At 43.6% G+C, this 16,646-nt stretch overlaps 2 protein-coding genes across 3 annotated transcripts in view; both read right to left on the bottom strand.

Annotated features, from left to right (window-relative positions):
* Positions 1-5,631, bottom strand: part of LOC121923430 (gamma-enolase) — a 19,888-nt gene extending 14,257 nt beyond the window's left edge. The window contains exon 1 of the mRNA XM_042453842.1: positions 5,499-5,631. The gene's annotated coding sequence lies outside the window, so the exon portion shown is untranslated. The remainder of the gene's footprint in view (positions 1-5,498) is intronic.
* On the bottom strand, positions 5,499-16,646 carry LRRC23 (leucine rich repeat containing 23). 2 transcript variants are annotated; one of them, XM_042453845.1, is made up of 8 exons: positions 16,412-16,646; positions 14,320-14,466; positions 13,003-13,115; positions 12,563-12,816; positions 12,323-12,453; positions 9,819-9,955; positions 8,574-8,835; positions 5,499-6,101 (listed from the first exon to the last, which is right to left on the bottom strand). In XM_042453845.1, exons 2-8 carry the CDS (start codon positions 14,449-14,451, stop codon positions 6,057-6,059), a joined length of 1,074 nt encoding a protein of 357 aa, XP_042309779.1. In that variant the 5' UTR covers positions 14,452-14,466; positions 16,412-16,646; the 3' UTR covers positions 5,499-6,056. The 2 variants fall into 2 exon arrangements, with proteins under 2 accessions (XP_042309779.1, XP_042309778.1); XM_042453844.1 differs by having other exon boundaries at positions 16,512-16,538.

Here is a 16,646-nt window from a genome sequence, read left to right as displayed (position 1 = left end):
CCAGAGTAGAGAAACGAAGAGGTGATACCATAGCCCTGTTTAAATATTTGAAGGGATGTCATATTGAGAAGGGAGCAAGCTTGTTTTCTGCTGGATGAGGAGTTATAAATGGAAGATTGCAAAGCTGAGCTGGAGACTCTCTCATGGAGTTCTTGTTGCCATTTCAATGTGCACATATACTGCCACAGCACATATACATCCCCAAAAGCATCATACAGGGGGGCAGGTGTGGGCTTGGACCTGTAGCACTCTCTGAATGCATCTCTGCATCTTTCAGGCAGCTGGTGCAATGTTGCAGGGTGCACATGGTGACACTCTAAGCTTACATATTTGTCTTGCAGCGGGCATGCAGATGAGTCAGCCAGGCCAAAGGAGAAATAATCTCCTCTAGAAAAAATATATATACACCAGGGCTGTGGTCTGTCTGGAAATGGCATCCTCTGATTTGAAAGCCTTTCTCCCCATTCATGAGGTATGTATGGGGATGTTTCCAAAGGCTAGGCGGTAAGGTTCTGCAGCTACCTAGCATCATTGTTCACATGTTCCAGGGCAGAGTTCCTGGCGCTGAAAGAAGATGCTGAGGTTGAACCTATGGGGACCTTGGCAATAATGAAACCCCTGACCACCATTAAGGCAGCGAAAATGAGTATTCCTTTTACCAGGGACAGACACTCTACCGGACCCTGAAAGACACACATTTCAAGTAATGCCACTGGCATCAACCAACGTTATTTTGAAAAATAATGTAGTCACCGCCTGTTTTAATGTAATAAGTAATAAACATTGTTTACTTCAAACCATGCGTGTGTATGTATGCATGCACACATGGCCTTAGCGCTTAACATTCTGGGCAATCTGGGGAAATATTTTATACTTCTAAGTGATTTTAAAAATCACTTTAAAATAGCAGGCCAACAACTTTTTACTAGTGAGAAGCAGCATGCTTTATTCACAAGTAAAAAGTGGGGTGGGTGGTGGGTGGGGGGAGAATAAGGAACTGATTATAACTAATTAAAATAACATTAATAAGATAGCTTTAGGACCTCAGAAGAGTCACTAATCTCTTCTGATTATGATATGGAGAAAATAATCTTGATCTACCCCATTAACATTATATTGTTGGACTACTGAGGTAATGTGAAGTTCCTGGAATGCCAGAAATATGCTATACAAAAATGTCTATACTATCCATGTTGCTGGATGGATAGTGAGATGGCTGGCTCGGTCCTCAGGCAGTATTATTGCTCAGGCAGGAAAATTGGGATGTAATGGAAAAGGCAAGAAATGGTGTAACATGTACCGTGTGGGCTATTGTGCCTTATGTGCCAAAATAATTTGGCTAGTTTTGGGCTCTGTATACTCTGATGTGGAGCAGGGAAACGCTGCCACTTTATTTCAGGCTTTGGCTTCCGGCAGGGTCAGGTTTATACAGTGTTGACCACCCAACCTGAATAAGATCACCATGGTGGTTGGCTAGTTGCTTGGCAACCTCTTGTTTCTGTAGCTACTGGCAGAGGACAAAATTAGGAGGAACCTTAAGTCCCGAGACAAGGTGACCTGGCATCCTCCTTTTTCAGGATAAATCCTACATTCCAACCCTCCGTCAAGTGTTTTTAGCTTTTATTTTGGCATGTCGCAACATCTGAGTGTCCTACATTTTGCAGTGCCCTGTCCTCCTTTGCAGTTATGACATCTGGTTACCCTGTCCCTAGAGAGATGCCATGCATGAATCTCTGGTTTCAGCTTGGATGGATCCAACATCATGCAGCCAGAGGCTATTCTGTTTGTAGAGAGGAAAAGATGTTGGGAGATTTAAGCATGGATTTCTCTTGTCACGTAGGATTTTACCATATGAGGCCAAAAAAGTGAAATTTTATCAGAAGTGTCTTTGGTCTATATCTATCACACGTCGTGTCCATCCTGCTGCTGCCTTGCATTCCAGTTCTTACTGTTTGTTCCATTTGTTGCATTCCATTTATTACTGTTGTCCTTTTCATTGATGGGCAAAAACCATCAATAGGTTCTCACTCTCTCTGCTATTCCATTACTGCCTTCATGTGATAGGTCCCTTTTGCTGCAGTTCTGCTTCTCAAACAGTCATGTGGAATGAGCGGACACGATTCTGTTCCTCCTCCCCCTCTTCTCCCTCCATCACTCAGCAAGTGCAGTGGGCAACACCTTCCTGAATGTGCACACAGCAGCCCTGCACAATGGGAAGGAGAGGAGCCGTAGATGCCAACATCTTTCCGGAGCCAGCCACAGTGTTCACATTCACACAGCGGCCAGCTCCAGGAGATGGTTGGTGGTCATGATCGCTCATTTCCACCATTCCTCCTGGAAGGCGGCATTTGGCAGTGCAGAAAACAGATCATGCAACCATGGATCACCCAAGCGCTAGTGTGGGGGAAAGTGTAATAAGATATTATGCTAAACCGGTATGCTTCCATTCTTAAACTAGTGTGGGACAGGAGGCTAGTGTAATGAAGTCCACAGTCTGGTCAATTAACATGCCATGACAGAGGCATGAAAGGCAGTTTCTTCTGCACTAATATATAAGAATGAAAATGTTCATTATTTTGAGAGTCCCCATAAAAAACTGTGAAACCTATGTCAACCAAGCCATGAACATGCGGGTATGTCAATTCTAGAACCAATATAACTTTTAAACTGGTTTAGAATATTTTAAAAATTGATCAAATGAGACCAAAGGCCTGTCCGGTGCGGCAGCCTTGATACTCAAGCCATCCAAGGTATGCCCATTAACAAATAGGGAACAACAATTTGACTGGGATGATTTCTCCAAAGGAATTGTAGAAATAGTGAAGAATTCTCTATTAGAGAACTTCAGTGCCTTTCGGTGCATTTATAACTCCTAGAGGAGTTTAAAGATTTAGTGTAGATATGATCTAAGAGACAAGAGAAAGATGTCAGGGATAATACTGCAATCTTTTAAATCAAGCCCAGAACCCGAGTATCCAAACTGAGGATTATCTTGCTCTGCACTAGCAAGAGCACTATCAATGTATTCTCCTAAATAGTGGTATGCAGTAGTACAGATACCACATCCTTAGTTGTTGGTAACCCAGACTTGATTTCTGATGGTTCACATCTACCCCTTTCATGCACAAAATTTAAAATATGATATATAAAATTATCTTCAAGCTATAGGTATAAGGTGTACATAAACTAATTGTGTGTTTAGACTTGGGTCCCCTTGCCAAGATACCTCATTATGTATGCATATGCAAATACAGGTATTCCAAAATCCAATTTTTTTGAAAAATTGAAAATCTGAAATCCAAACACTTCTTGTCCCATTTTGGATAAGGGAGATTCTACCTGTAATATTAACACTATTTTTTTCCTCCAGTGATCTCAAAGCATTTCCCATCTATTTCACAGGTGGATTCTCTTCCAAGCAGCCAGCAGGGCTAAAACTCAGATTCAGCAACAGACTTATGCTGTGGTCACCTTCAGACCATTCTTTCCTTCAGACTGCTGCCCCAGGAATATAGATGTTTGTCACAGAGAGCAATTTCTGCAAGTTACTATTGTAACATTTGGTTGTCATCTGCTTCTTGGCTTGCAGAGGACCTGCCTAGATTGGCTACTGTATTCTGATTAAAAAAAACCCCAGGAAAATGGTGATAGAAGGAAGGACATTGCAGAAGAATACAGCCACCTTCTCCAACAATCAGTTGACATGTCTCTTTGTTCATCTGACCCCTTTGCTCAGCCACAACTGGCTTGAAAGAGTTACAATTTGGGAGAATATAAGAATGGCAAAGTTATGATGATCTTATGCTCTGTTAGGAAAGGGTTTATGGACACCCCTCCACCTGCATTGTATGTGACGCAGAGGGCAGGCAATAGGAGGGAGGGAGGGAGGGGCAAAATGGAGAAGGCTGCAACTCCATTGGAGGGAGGGGGAAGGAGGAGAAATGTGGCTGGGGATGGGGCTTGTTATATCAGGGGGCAAGAGAAGTAAACATGCAAGAAACAGCACACTGAGGTTCATGGTCCCCTTCTCGTTTTAAAGATTGATAAAATAATGTAGATCTTGTGCCAGGAAAATGTTCAAGGTCTGGGGATTTTGTTTATCGAGACCAGTGTTTTCTGGAATGTACCCAGGTAGATGTTTTCCTCCTACCCTCTTCTGCCACGTCTTCTGGGTCGGCATCCCCCATCTGCTGCTTCATTGGCTGAACAGCTGCTCCATGTGTTGAAATGTCTGGGTGTCTGTCAGATGCCAGACACTCACCAGGTTGCTAAGGCAGATGCAACACCATGGAAATATCTTGGCCCCAGCAGATTCAGCTGCTTCTACTTCTCCTCACAGCATATTGGCATGTGTTCACCTGTGCATGCTACGTATTGGGCGCTCTATTAGCATCAACATTTTTGCAGCAGAATCCAACCGGTAAACAACCTAGACCATATAGTCTCCAGCCACTTATAAGCACTACTGCCAGCTTTTACTTTGATTCATTCTAGTTCTGATACAGGACAAAACTGTTGGCTCTTGGCCTGTTCTGCTATTATCCATTCCTTCCAACAATGCTCGTACTAAAGACGAGGCAGGACAAATGTAACCTGCCCGCCTGTCCTCACCATCTCACTAGTCTTTCTTTATTCTTCACATCTCTCATTTCTACTTTCGCTCTCCCTGTCTCCCTTTCCAGCAGTGGGGAAAAGCAGGGACAACAGAAGTAGCACTGTCCTGAAAGGAGGTCAGGGCCAGATAAGCAAGGATAAGGGATGTGGTCAGGGAGTGGCAGGCTGACTAGGAGGGGAGGAGGCAGCACAGCTGGGGAGCCACTGGAAACCATTTGGATCAAGGATATACAGAATAAACTGTGGTGGGAAGCTGGCTGAAAGTGGTTTGTTTTCAAGCTGCACAGTATTCCAGGCATTCCCAACTTAGCACTGTCTTCCATAGCACCTAGTTCACTTTGCATTTATTTCGTGTCTTCTAGTGGTACTAGGGCATTACTCTGGAAGCCACACCAGTCTTAAGACAGTGTAGTAAAAGCTTGCCTGGCTCTCACTGCTTTCTTTTCAGTGCCCAAAGTAGAACATTTGATGGTGCCTTTTTACTCCATGATAACACTGTGGTATGGTCCATGACCACATCACATAACTGCTTTGCTAAGTGGCTAGTGATGGGAAAGCCCAGGCTGATATCTCTGGTCATGAGTCCTCTGCCTTGCAGACTCCCATCTCATTCCTTGAAGAAGGTTTAACATTGATGCCTGCTCATTTTCCCAGTACCTTGCCTAGAGGTCTCCATCCCAGTATACTGAGAGGGACATTTGCAGCAGTTAAAAGAGAGACAAGAAGTTAAAGGTCAAGCAACAGCACTATCAAGAAAGTATGCAGGGGAGGGGGATAAGAAAATAAGGGGGGGGGGATAATTGGGTGGAATTTTGTGAAGCCTCTTACAGAGGGATGTGAAAAGCAGGGCTTAGCCTTGTTAGGAAATGATGGAAGTCACTTACCTTCCTAGTCCAGAAGTAGGAAGGTTGGCCAAAGCACACCACTTAAGAGGAGCGGGATGGCAAGATCAAGGATGCAGGGCTGGAAGGGGAGCTGCTCTGTCCTCTGAGCCAGTGGCAGCAGCAAAAACAGCAATGGGATGGAGCCGCCCCTGATAGGGCCTTGGTGGCAGCATGTGACCCAGAGCCGTGATGAGTCAGGATTTCAAGGGAGCTTTGCAAACAGCACGTAGAGGATGGAGAGAGACAGGGAAGGGAGGGGTGGACAGTGCTGCAGGAATGGGATGCCAAAAGCAAAACACGCAGTTGAGCTTTATCAGACAGGATTTTTTAAAAAATAATTCACATGCCTCAAATCACAACTCTTGATTGAAAGCACAGACAGCTCTCCCCCTCCAACACCCTGCAAAGAGAGTCTGGCTCTTCTGAAACAGCAGTGCAGCTGGTACTTCCGGATGCCAGGAAAGTACTGTTGTGTAGGTTAGCGCTGCAAAAGACAGCAGAGAAGCCTCTGGAAGGCAGCTGACACCTCCAGCTCCACCCTGGGGATTGGTACCCATGTCACTCCAATGGTACTTCCTCCTCCGGGATAAAATCCTCTGTTTCCTGGAAGAAGGGGTGGGGGGCAGAAAAGCAGGATTAGAGGATTTTGAGATGAGGATATTTCAGGTGGAAGCAAGCAAGCTGATTTGGCACATCCTACATCCATAAGCTGTATAAGGAGTGAGCTGATTATGCCTGCCCAACTTGGTAGCCCAGGGAGCACAGGAGAGGGATGCACTCCGCATGGATTGGGCTCTGCACAAGCTCTATTGAAATAAGTCACTTGAGTAGGAGAAAACTCCCATTTAGTTGTGCCCTACAGCAGTCTTGAACAGCTGGATACTTCCCATACATTTTGGACAACAACTTCCAACATCTCTACTGGTGCTGTCTGGAGTCTAAGGATTAAGAACACAATCCTAAATGCACTTACCAGAGGAAGTCCGACTGAATGCAATAGGCCTTACTTCAGAGTAGACACACATAAGATTGCACTACTGGATAATTTTCCTTTCTCTCTAACTGCCTTCTACTTTTTGTGCTTGTAAATAGGCTCATAGAATCATCGAGTTGGAAGAGACCACAAGGGCCATCCAGTCCAACCCCCTGCCATGCAGGAAATCTCAAATCATATCTTTTTCACTGAGTCTTTTTTCATTCCTGGTCTGCACCCAATGCAATTTAGGGACAGTGAAGATAATAAATGATGATGATGATTAAGAACTTGGTACTGTATATTTCTTTCTTTGCAGATATGCAAGGAATCTCGCACACAGCATATTGTATTCAGAGTTGTATCAAATTTGTTTGTTACAGTGCTATACGTAGTCATCAATACCTAATGGCAGAGCTATCTGCTGTGAATTTGTTCAATGGTTTTTCAGAGCCTGCTTATGTAGTAACACTCTCCATGTCATCTTGCAGTGAATCCAATATTACACTAAGGCAGTCTGTGTCAAACAGCATCTCTTTATCTTTTACTAGTCCTATTGTTAACCAGCGTTATTGTGCCATTTTGCTATTTCTTCTCTGCTACAGGGATCCTGAAAGTATATTTTTGCTGTTTTTCCTCATGGAGTTTCCTTTGGAGTTTCATATCACTCCCTGAGACTCTATAGGTGGAGAATAAGAGCCTTTTAGATGTTGTTGGACTGCACATCCCATTAGTCCTTGTTAGCTTAGCCAGTGATGATTATAGGAGCTGCAGTCAACAAAAGCTAAAGGATTGCATGTTCTTTATCCCTGCCAGAGAAGGCATAAATACCATCCATACTTTGCAACCTAACATTCCTCCCCTCCCACACCCCCTGCAACCAGGTTCAACATACAGTAGTTATTCCTATTCCTTTACTGTCATTTTAAGTTAGACAGCAGTTTTCCCCACCTTGTCCCCAATTGTTGTGCCCCCGTTAGTCTTCCATCTCTTTTACAAACTTCCATGGAGGTGGTAATGAGTTTGTTGCAGCAAAACAAGGGCAAGTTTGGTAACACTTTAAACATAATTTTAGCACAATTTACTAGCACCAGCTATTATAAACTAGAGCAGTGGTACTCAAACTTTTTTTCCTTTGGGAGGCCGTCCCCTTACATATTTATATGTTGATGTCACATGCCCACCACTTAACGTAGTATATGACTAAAAATATTTTATTTAGTGTGCATATTTTCATTGGCAGATTCATGTATATTCATATTTTAACATTTTCTAAGGAATTAACATCATTTAAATTAGTTTTATTTGAGTAAATTCAATATTTAACAGAATGCATGTGAAACTTTTGCACATAAAAGAGTTTCAGAAGAGTAGGAGGAAGAATCAGACCCTCCAAGTCCCATACAGCCCTCCCCTTGAGCAACTCTAGTGCCCCCCCAGGTGTCAGGTGTCTTGCCTGACAGTTTGAGAACCACTGGACTAGAGTATATTTCTTCAGATACAGACATGTCTGAGGAATAGACTGTAGTCTATGAAAGCCTCTGTAATACTAAAAATGCTATGAAACTTTTAAAACTTATTTTATGAATCAGATATTCCATGTAAGACTGGCACCCACCAGATTCTTGGATTCAAACTCTCCTTTTAGGTAAAGTTCTATGCCATTCATCCCCCTCCCACTATGCTCAACTTTTGAAGGGAAAAGCAGTTAAGACTTAATTAAATTTACAAGCTCCCCTCCTGCTAAGTACAACACTGTCCTCGAGTAGACAAGAGCGCCCTGAGTGGTGTGGGACTACAGCAACCAGATGCCACGATCCCAAGGCCAACTGCGGTGGCAATCTGCAACAGACCACCAGCAAGGAGCATTTTTTGGGCTGCTTTAGGTGGCTGTGCTGTGGCTTCAGCCCAATCCAGGGGTGTGTCATCTGAATGTCATGCCCCCAGATCAACCCAAAGGTGGCACTTTTGGCCCATCTGTTTTGGGCCAGAACCACTGTAATTAAGGAGATTATCACAAATATTAATATAACCTGGTCCCATATGGGCCCCCTGCAATTTAAGTACTTTTGCCTTTTACTATATTCCTCTACGTGGCTCACTTCTAGTTCTTTTTCTCTCTCTCTTTCTCTTTCTTGTTCCAATTCTTCTTCCTTTCGTCGCTGACGTATATCTTCAGCTTCAGCTCGTTCTTCTTCCTCAAAGAAATCTTTATCAAGGCGTTCAAGGCGCGGGAGCAGTACCAGGACTTCTATCCGGTAGTCTCCTTCTTCAGAACAAGGATTGTCTAGAAGAACCAGAGCTCGTAACATTGGCAGCACCTCCAACTTCGACACCTCTTGGATTTGGCCGATTCCATTTCCCCTGCAGCATTGGAAAAGTGACATTAAAAAGCACCCTCCTTTTTAAGAAAATAAATGATTTAAAAAATTCTAATATGGAAGGCCAAGAATGATGGCATAAAAAACCGCATTAAGCAGATCTGCATGTTGGAAATAACTTCTGCATGCTCCCTGCTAAAGATCTTCCCTCTGTGGGCCGACTGTTTTCTCAGATGTCAAAAGTGCTCTTTTATAGGTAGTACCAGAACAGCTACTTTTACTAGCCAGTACCAGAACTTTGCAGAAGAAACTTCTAGTTGTGTAGACACATACAGTCTTGAAATGGCACTCTTAGCCTTTAAGTCAGGAGTGGGCAACGCATAGGTCAGGAGTGGGCAACGCATAGGCCTCAAGATATTGCTGAAGTGCAACTCCCATCAGGTCTAGGTAGCATAGGTAGTGGGGAATGTTGGGAACTGCAGCCTAGCAATATCTGGAGGAGCACACTTTTCATTGAAGATACTGCTGTATAAATTTCAGTTTCTAGTGCTCAGACTACTCTTGCCCAGGTCCCCTCTAGGTCCTACCATCCATTCTCACACAGATCTCCAACTTTCTCTCTCACACACCACTAGCAATGTTCATTGTTCCATTACTAAGGCTTAGCATTGCAGTCAGAAAGCCAACAAGAAGCTGCAGTGGAAACACTCCACTCTCTAGATTTTTATCTACATCTTAATATTACATTATGGATAAGAAACAATATATAATTTAATATTATTTTCATAACTATTATTTGGATGCCCATGTTCTGGATGCTCAGATGCCCTACTACCCAACAGTAATTTCATTATTATTCACAGCAAATACTGCAGGAAGTAGTGTGATATGATCAAGTGCAAATTTTTCTCACCAAAGAATGGTATTTTCAGTGAAGGCAGCAAAGCACAGTCCAGACACCACTTCCTTTGCTGTTTCTATTGCTAAGGAACCTTTGATGGAGATTTGGTACAGGGAACAACCCACCGTATGTTGAGGTACTGAAGACACTTCATACTCTCTGAGAAACCATCCAGAGTTTCAAGCTGATTGTCACGCAGATGTAAAGTTGTGAGCTGTTCCAGGCCTTCCAGGCCCTCTAGATAGGTAATGGAGTTTTGGGCCTAAAATGGGAGATGTTGCAGACTAAGAAATAGAAGATGGATGTCAGTCTAAAGCAGCGGTTCCCAACCTTATGCTCTGAGAAGCCCTTAGGACTCAGTATGCACTTCCCAGGTGCTTTGTAGCCACTCCAGGAAAATGAAAGAAATAAAAATTGAATGAAATTACAGAATAAGAAACAAAAAGTAACACTACTCCTAAACTTCATTAACTTGTGAGACATAAGGTAGGCCTCTTAAAGGCTTCGCGATAGATACTGATTCTAAAAAGGGCTCCGCGAGTCTAAGGGATATCTGTAAGAATCCTTAAGCAGGAACAAAGAAACTAGTAACCTGTTGCAATTTGTTAGACTTGAGGATCTATCTCTTTCCCACAAAGCTGAGTTAGTTTAATACCAATATAAAGTGCCATGGATTCTCCCAAAGCTTAGCTGAGATGCTGAAAATACTCTGTTAGAGATCCCAGCACACAAACACATCCTCACTAAATCAGACCCTCAGGTTCTGCAAGAGTGAGGTGGGGTTCAACATGCCTAAATGCTCATCTTTCACATTCCTGTACATCCATACTTCCTTCTGTGCTACCAGGACATAAGGGATGCAGAATTTTGCAGTTTTGCTTTGCGGCTCCTTACTGAGCTCAAGGATTATCAAAAGAATCACAACAAGTCCATTGATTAAACAGAATATATATGCACGGTCAAAAAGATATTACACCCATGCAGGCATTACGTACAAGGTACAGAACTCAGCACTTCAGCAAAGGTGTAGCCTTGCTCAAAGTGTCTGCTCCACAGCTCTGCCCACAGACATCCACACATTCCATACAGATATCTGCAGGGAGGAAAATTTTGCTTGTACAGCTGTACATGATCCTACACCATATGCAACTGGGTTTCTGAACTGTGTGGAAGCCTCTGAAGGCTGTGGGATATATGACATGGAAGGTGAGGTTATGTGTGTAGCCATTTCTGTTGACATTTTGAGTCCCTTGCTTAGAGGTCATGGCCTGAAGTGTGTGTTTTTTAAAAAATTGTACTCCCCTTCTTCCAAAGAGCTAAGTGCAACTTACCAACGTTTTGCCATTTTATCTTCACTGCAAAAATTATAAGAGAGACTAGGCTGATAGAACAAGACTGGCTCAAGATCACCCAGCAAGCTTCATGGGATTTAGAATGGGAATTTGAGCCAAAGTTTCCATGCAGTGGCTTAGTGGTGAAGACACCAATTCTGATGAGTGGAAGATCGGAAGATTGTCATTTCAAGGCCTGAGTGCTGCATGACGGAGTGAGTTCCTGTCACTAGTCCCAACTTCTGCCAACCTAGCAGTTCAAAAGCATGCAAGTGCAAGTAGATAAATAGATACCACTTCTCAATGGGAAGATAGCAGCATTCGGTGCAGTCATGCTGGCAATATGAGAGACCCTCTCATGGCTGCAGGAGTTTACCACATACTGTGCAGATGTGGACAAGTCTACAAAGGGACCACCAAATGCAGTGTTCAAACACGAATCAAGGAACATGAAAGACACTGCAAACTGGGCCAGCCAGAAAAATCAGCAGTAATAGAACTTGTTATATTATAAACCATTCCAGGCATAAAATGCTATTTGAAACTACTGAAATTCTAGACCATGCCAACAACTATCAGGTCAGAATGCACAGGGAAGCCACTGAAATCCACAAACACCTGGACAACTTCAACAGGAAAGAAGAAACCCTGAAAGTAAACAAAGTTTGGCTACTAGTCCTGAAAAACACGAAAATCAAGACTCAGCACATGCAAATGAACATCATCCAGGATAAGGGGCTTTCCCAGCAGACAATGGAACACTAATTAAGCAGACACAAATCGTCCTCCCATTTTCTCCCACCCTGAGGCCTTGCCATTTACCAACAAACACAGAGATTAACATGTAAATCACTTCCCCTCAACCAAAGGTCACACAGCACCTCCATGCCACCATTCTCTGAAGATGCCAACTACAGATGCAGGTGAAACATCAGGAATAAATTATTCCAGAATATGGCCACACAGTCCAAAAAACCCACAAAAAACTACATGACATCACTTTCCTCACATTCGTCCCTCTGCATGTTTTTCACAATCTTTGCCTGAAGAAACATGTATGTTTCAAAAGCTTGCACACTGAATGTTATGCCTTGCTGAGTGGGTTAATAATGGTTTTACCATAATATGGACTTTAGAGATAGAAAGAATTTAACTTACCATACCCTCTCCACTTCCCACAGTGGTATTCAGGATTCTCCATAGTTCTTTACCTAAAAGCATGCACTGTTTCCCAATAATTAACATTATGTATAGTTTGATGCACAGACACAATAGTTTCTCACGACAGCTTTTCTTACCAGGTACAGATTTTTGAGCTTAGGCAGGTAGAGTCCATCTGTAGACTTTAGGCTATTGCCACGCAACTCTAGTGTGTGCAGATTTGACAACTTTTCCGGATCCAGCTCTGATATTTTCTCGATTTCGTTACCTGGATATCACAGGAACAGACAAAGATTAACCTTCACTATGCCCTTCACAGTACAGAGTAAGACATTCCCTCTATGTTCAGAGGAAACCTTGAGCATCTATCAACCAACCTTTCAGGTTGAGGCTGGCCAGGCGTGGGTGGTTAATGCCAATGGTGTCTTTTATGTGATTGTTGGCAAAGCTGGCATTCTGCAGATATGGCAGCTCCTCCATGCTGGCACTGGTTAGCCGATTGCTATCCATTTTCAGCCACAGCAAATGTGTAAGACTTGATAATGGAGACATGTCTCGAATCAGGTTTTCTGATAGGTCTACATAGCGTAAGTGGATGAAGTTTTGGATGAGGGTAATATCTGTCAGTTCTCTGTCACAGGAGGAAATTGGGGAACAATATTATTCCACAGAACTAGCTTTCAAGTGTTTCTCAACAGTTTTCCCATTCCAAGAAGTTGGACAAGGAAATCACATTCTTTTGCAAGGAGATGAAACCATTGGAATGTTCAAAGGGCAAAACGGGCAGGTGTGGATTAGACATGTTTTGTGCACTTACTTTTCTTTGATCTCTAATTTTACGAAGGCATGAGCCAGGCCATTGCCAGTTTTACATAAAAGTGAGAGGCCTTCCTTGATGATGTCCTCAGTGAGAGGGTTTGAAACTTGGGGCTGTAGGAAGAAGCAGAGTCAGGAGAAAAAAAGATATTAAAGTTGCCAACTCACAACTCTGTCCCTACAGAGCTGCCATTGAAATGGGAGGTGGGACAGTCATGATTTTCCCCACCCTGCACTTTTCTCCCTCTTCCCTCCTACACCACTACAGCATGCTGCAAATGTGGTGGGGTATAAAAAGGATCAGGCTGGGATGGGAAGATGGGGTGAGTAAACCCCATCCCTGCTGTTCCCAAAGTCAACTGAAAACTTAAAGTGGAGAGGGCAATCTCTGTGGTTTCCTAAGGCTTCAGCCTTTGTTAAGGAAGCAAAAATATTGACAAATATCAACAATATCAAAGCCAAGCCTGTTAGGGTCTAGTTTTAAATGAGCAGAAACATGTTCTTGTCTAACTATGCTTCTCTAAGAACTGAGACGGACTCAAAACCAACACAAATAGCTTGCAGTTTAAAGAAAAGTTTACTAATGGCTTGAATCTACATATGCATAGAGACTGCATCCTAAACTAGCTTCAGGTGAAGAAGAAATCTTTTAAAAAGTTGAGAGAGGAAGAAAATGGGTAGCCCAAAGGGCAGGAAAAAAAATCTTTGTGTGAGAACTTCCCAAAAATGAGAGTGACCTGAATCATATGGTTTGTTTTACCAATTTGCAAAGTTATTGCCCAGTGATTCAGTAGGAGCAAATGTGATGTTTGCAAGAGGGGAGACCGCAGGATTTTCATGCAGGAAAATCTATCTATCTATCTAAGGAGCGGAAGAGAGAATGCAAAAAAATCTTCCAACAATCTTTGGGTTGCAATCTGGCAACAAAGGTTAAAACTAGAATCCGTTCGCCGTTTCAGAGATGCTCTGTAACTCTCTCTCTCATACACATGTGTGCCTTACCCCAACCAGGTTTAACCTCTCTATATTCTGCTCTTCCCCTTTCCCAGTTGTTTCTTCGGCTTCTTGCCTATTTTTAGGATCTTAGTTTATAAGCTGCTTTAGACAAGGGGCTTGTTTATCTTTTGTAAAGTACCCAGTGTGGGAACCATACACGCTTCAGCTAAGCCCTTTTAAGTCCCATTGATTTTAGTGGGGAAAGCGGAAGCATGTGCTTAGGTCTCTCACTCTGATGTTTATAGGACCTAAAAGGCCCTAACGTTAGAGGTTGTGCCACATAGTTGAGGGCAGAATGTAACACATAATATTAATCCTTTACCTCTTCTTCTTCTTCCTCCTCCTCCCCAGCCTCCTTCTCCTCTTCTCCCTCCCCAGCCTCCTTCTCTTCTCCCTCCCCTTCATCTTCTTGCAGGTCTTCAGCATCATCATCCTCGGGTTCCTCATCTGACATATTCACAGGCTGGTACTTTCAGGGTAAAAACAACAAAAGAAATTGAAGTGGTTTTAGTAATTTGCCAAAGTCATCTCATTTCTATGAATGCAGTTTCACACCACTTTAAGTGCTTATAGCTCCATCGTATGGAGTTCTGGAATTTGTTGTTTTACAGTGTCTTGACCCTTCTCTGCCACACCAAACTACAGGTCCCAGGATTTTGTAGGACGGAGCCACAGCAGCTAAAGTGGGGTCAAACTGAATTATTTCTACAGTGCAGATGCACCCTCAGAGTCATCTATGAGAGGGCAACCATCCTCACTCTCTTGACATTAGAAGCAGAATGAAAATGCAGGGCCTCCCACAAAAGCAGTAGCATTCAAGCCTATTAATGACATTATGGCCTAAATCCAATTGCTCATCTCAGCTACAGCAGTTCTCCTGAATCCTTGTTGACCTAACATTCAGCAATGGATTCAACAGATCTACTGCATGTGTTGAGAGTCAGTGTGGCCTAGTGTTTGAGTGCTGGATTACTACTCTGGAGACCAGGATTCGAATCCTGGCTTGACCATGTCACACGCTCTCAACCTCAGGAGGTAATGGCAAACCTCTTCTGAACTAATCTTGTCAAGAAAATCCAAGGACAGGGTCACCTTTAAATCAGAATGGATTTAAAGGTGTACAACAACAACAATAAGCAAACATACGAGGACCAGCATGGGGTAATGTCTTGGGTGTAGAATCATAGAATACTAAAGTTGGAAGAGACCCCAAGGGCCATCCAGTCCAACTCATTCTGCCATGCAGGAACTCTCAATCAAAGCATCCCCATTGACAGATGGCCATCCAGCCTCTGTTTAAAAACCTCTAAGGAAGGAGACTCCACTACACTCAGAGGGAGTGCATTCCACTGTCGAACAGCCCTTACTGTCAGGAAGTTCCTCCTAATGTTGAGCTGGAATCTCTTTTCCTGTAGCTTACATTCATTGTTCTGGGTCCTGTTCTCTGGAGCAGCAGAAAACAAGCTTGCTCCCTCCTCAATATGACATCCCTTCAAATATTTAAACAGGGCTATCATATCACCTCTTAACTTTCTCCAGGCTAAACATCCCCAGTTCCCTAAGTCGTTCCTCATAGGGCATGGTTTCCAGACCCTTCACCATTTTAGTCACCCTCCTTTGGACACGCTCGTTTCTCAATGGAGACCAAGGTTTGAATCCCAGCTCAGCTATGGAAACCCACCGGGTGACCTTAGGCAAAAAGTCATACTCTCTCAGCCTCCTCAGGGGAAGAAGGCAATGGCAAACCTCCTCTGGAGAAATCTTGCCAAAGAAAACCAAAACCCATGTTGCTTTAGGGTATCCATAAGTCAGAAACAACTCAAAGGCACACAACAACATGTGAAGGAGAGCGAAGCCAAGAAGCTCCTTAAAGAACCATGAGTTTACTCAACCTCTCTCTAAAAAAAGGGGGAGAGAGGATGAGGAGAAGGTTCATTGTTATGTTGTTGTTGTTGTTGTTCTGTGCCTTCAAGTCCTTTCTGACCTACAGTGACCCTAATGCAACCCTATCATGGGGTTTCCTTGGTAGGATTTGTTTAGAGGTTTGCCAGTGCTTTCCCCAGAGGCTGAGAGAGTGTGACTTTTTGCCCAAGGTCACTCAATGGGTTTCTATGTCTGAGCCATGATTCGAACCCTGGGCTCCAGAGTCCTGGGCTGTATCCACACTGCAGAAATAACCCCGTTTGGCACCTCTTTAACAGTGTTTTGGCTCTTTGCTATGGAATTCTGGGAGTTGGAGTTTGTTGTGGGGCCCAGGCCCCCAACAAATTCCAACTCCCAGAATTCCATAGCAAAGAGCCATAAAGAATTAAAGCGGTACCAAACTGGGTTATTTCTCCGTGTGGATACAGCCCTGAGGCGTTCCTCTCTTTTGGTCGCCCTGCCTCGGCGGGGAAAGGAGCCGAGGCAGCTACCTGCCTCTGCCGCAGACGGCAAAGGGCTCGCTCTCTGCTCCCCTCAAGAAAGAACCAAGGCAGGCTTCGCTGCAGGAACGGTTGTTTAGGCCGCTGTTACCCAGGCAACCATGGAATGATTGACAGCCTTGGGGAGAGGGCGGCACGAGGCTGAACAGGTAAAGCGGCGTCGGCGCTAATTGGACGAGAAAGAGCAGCTTCATTTGCATAAAAGGGACCGCGTTGAGACTCTCTC

Source organism: Sceloporus undulatus, chromosome 2 (assembly GCF_019175285.1).
Source record: "Sceloporus undulatus isolate JIND9_A2432 ecotype Alabama chromosome 2, SceUnd_v1.1, whole genome shotgun sequence".
NCBI lineage: Eukaryota > Metazoa > Chordata > Lepidosauria > Squamata > Phrynosomatidae > Sceloporus > Sceloporus undulatus.
The sequence above is the reverse complement of the archived record's forward strand: the minus strand, read 5'-3'. Positions and strand labels throughout refer to the sequence as shown.

Bases quoted from the DNA above. Each gene is read 5' to 3' on its own strand.
- LRRC23 (XM_042453844.1), bottom strand. The intron at 9,956-12,322 runs GTAAGAAAAGCT...CTCCCATTTTAG, and splicing joins AGCTCAAAAATCTGTACCTG to GCCCAAAACTCCATTACCTA. The intron at 6,102-8,573 runs GTGAGCCACGTA...CCCTTCTTCCAG, and splicing joins AGAGAGAAAAAGAACTAGAA to GAAACAGAGGATTTTATCCC.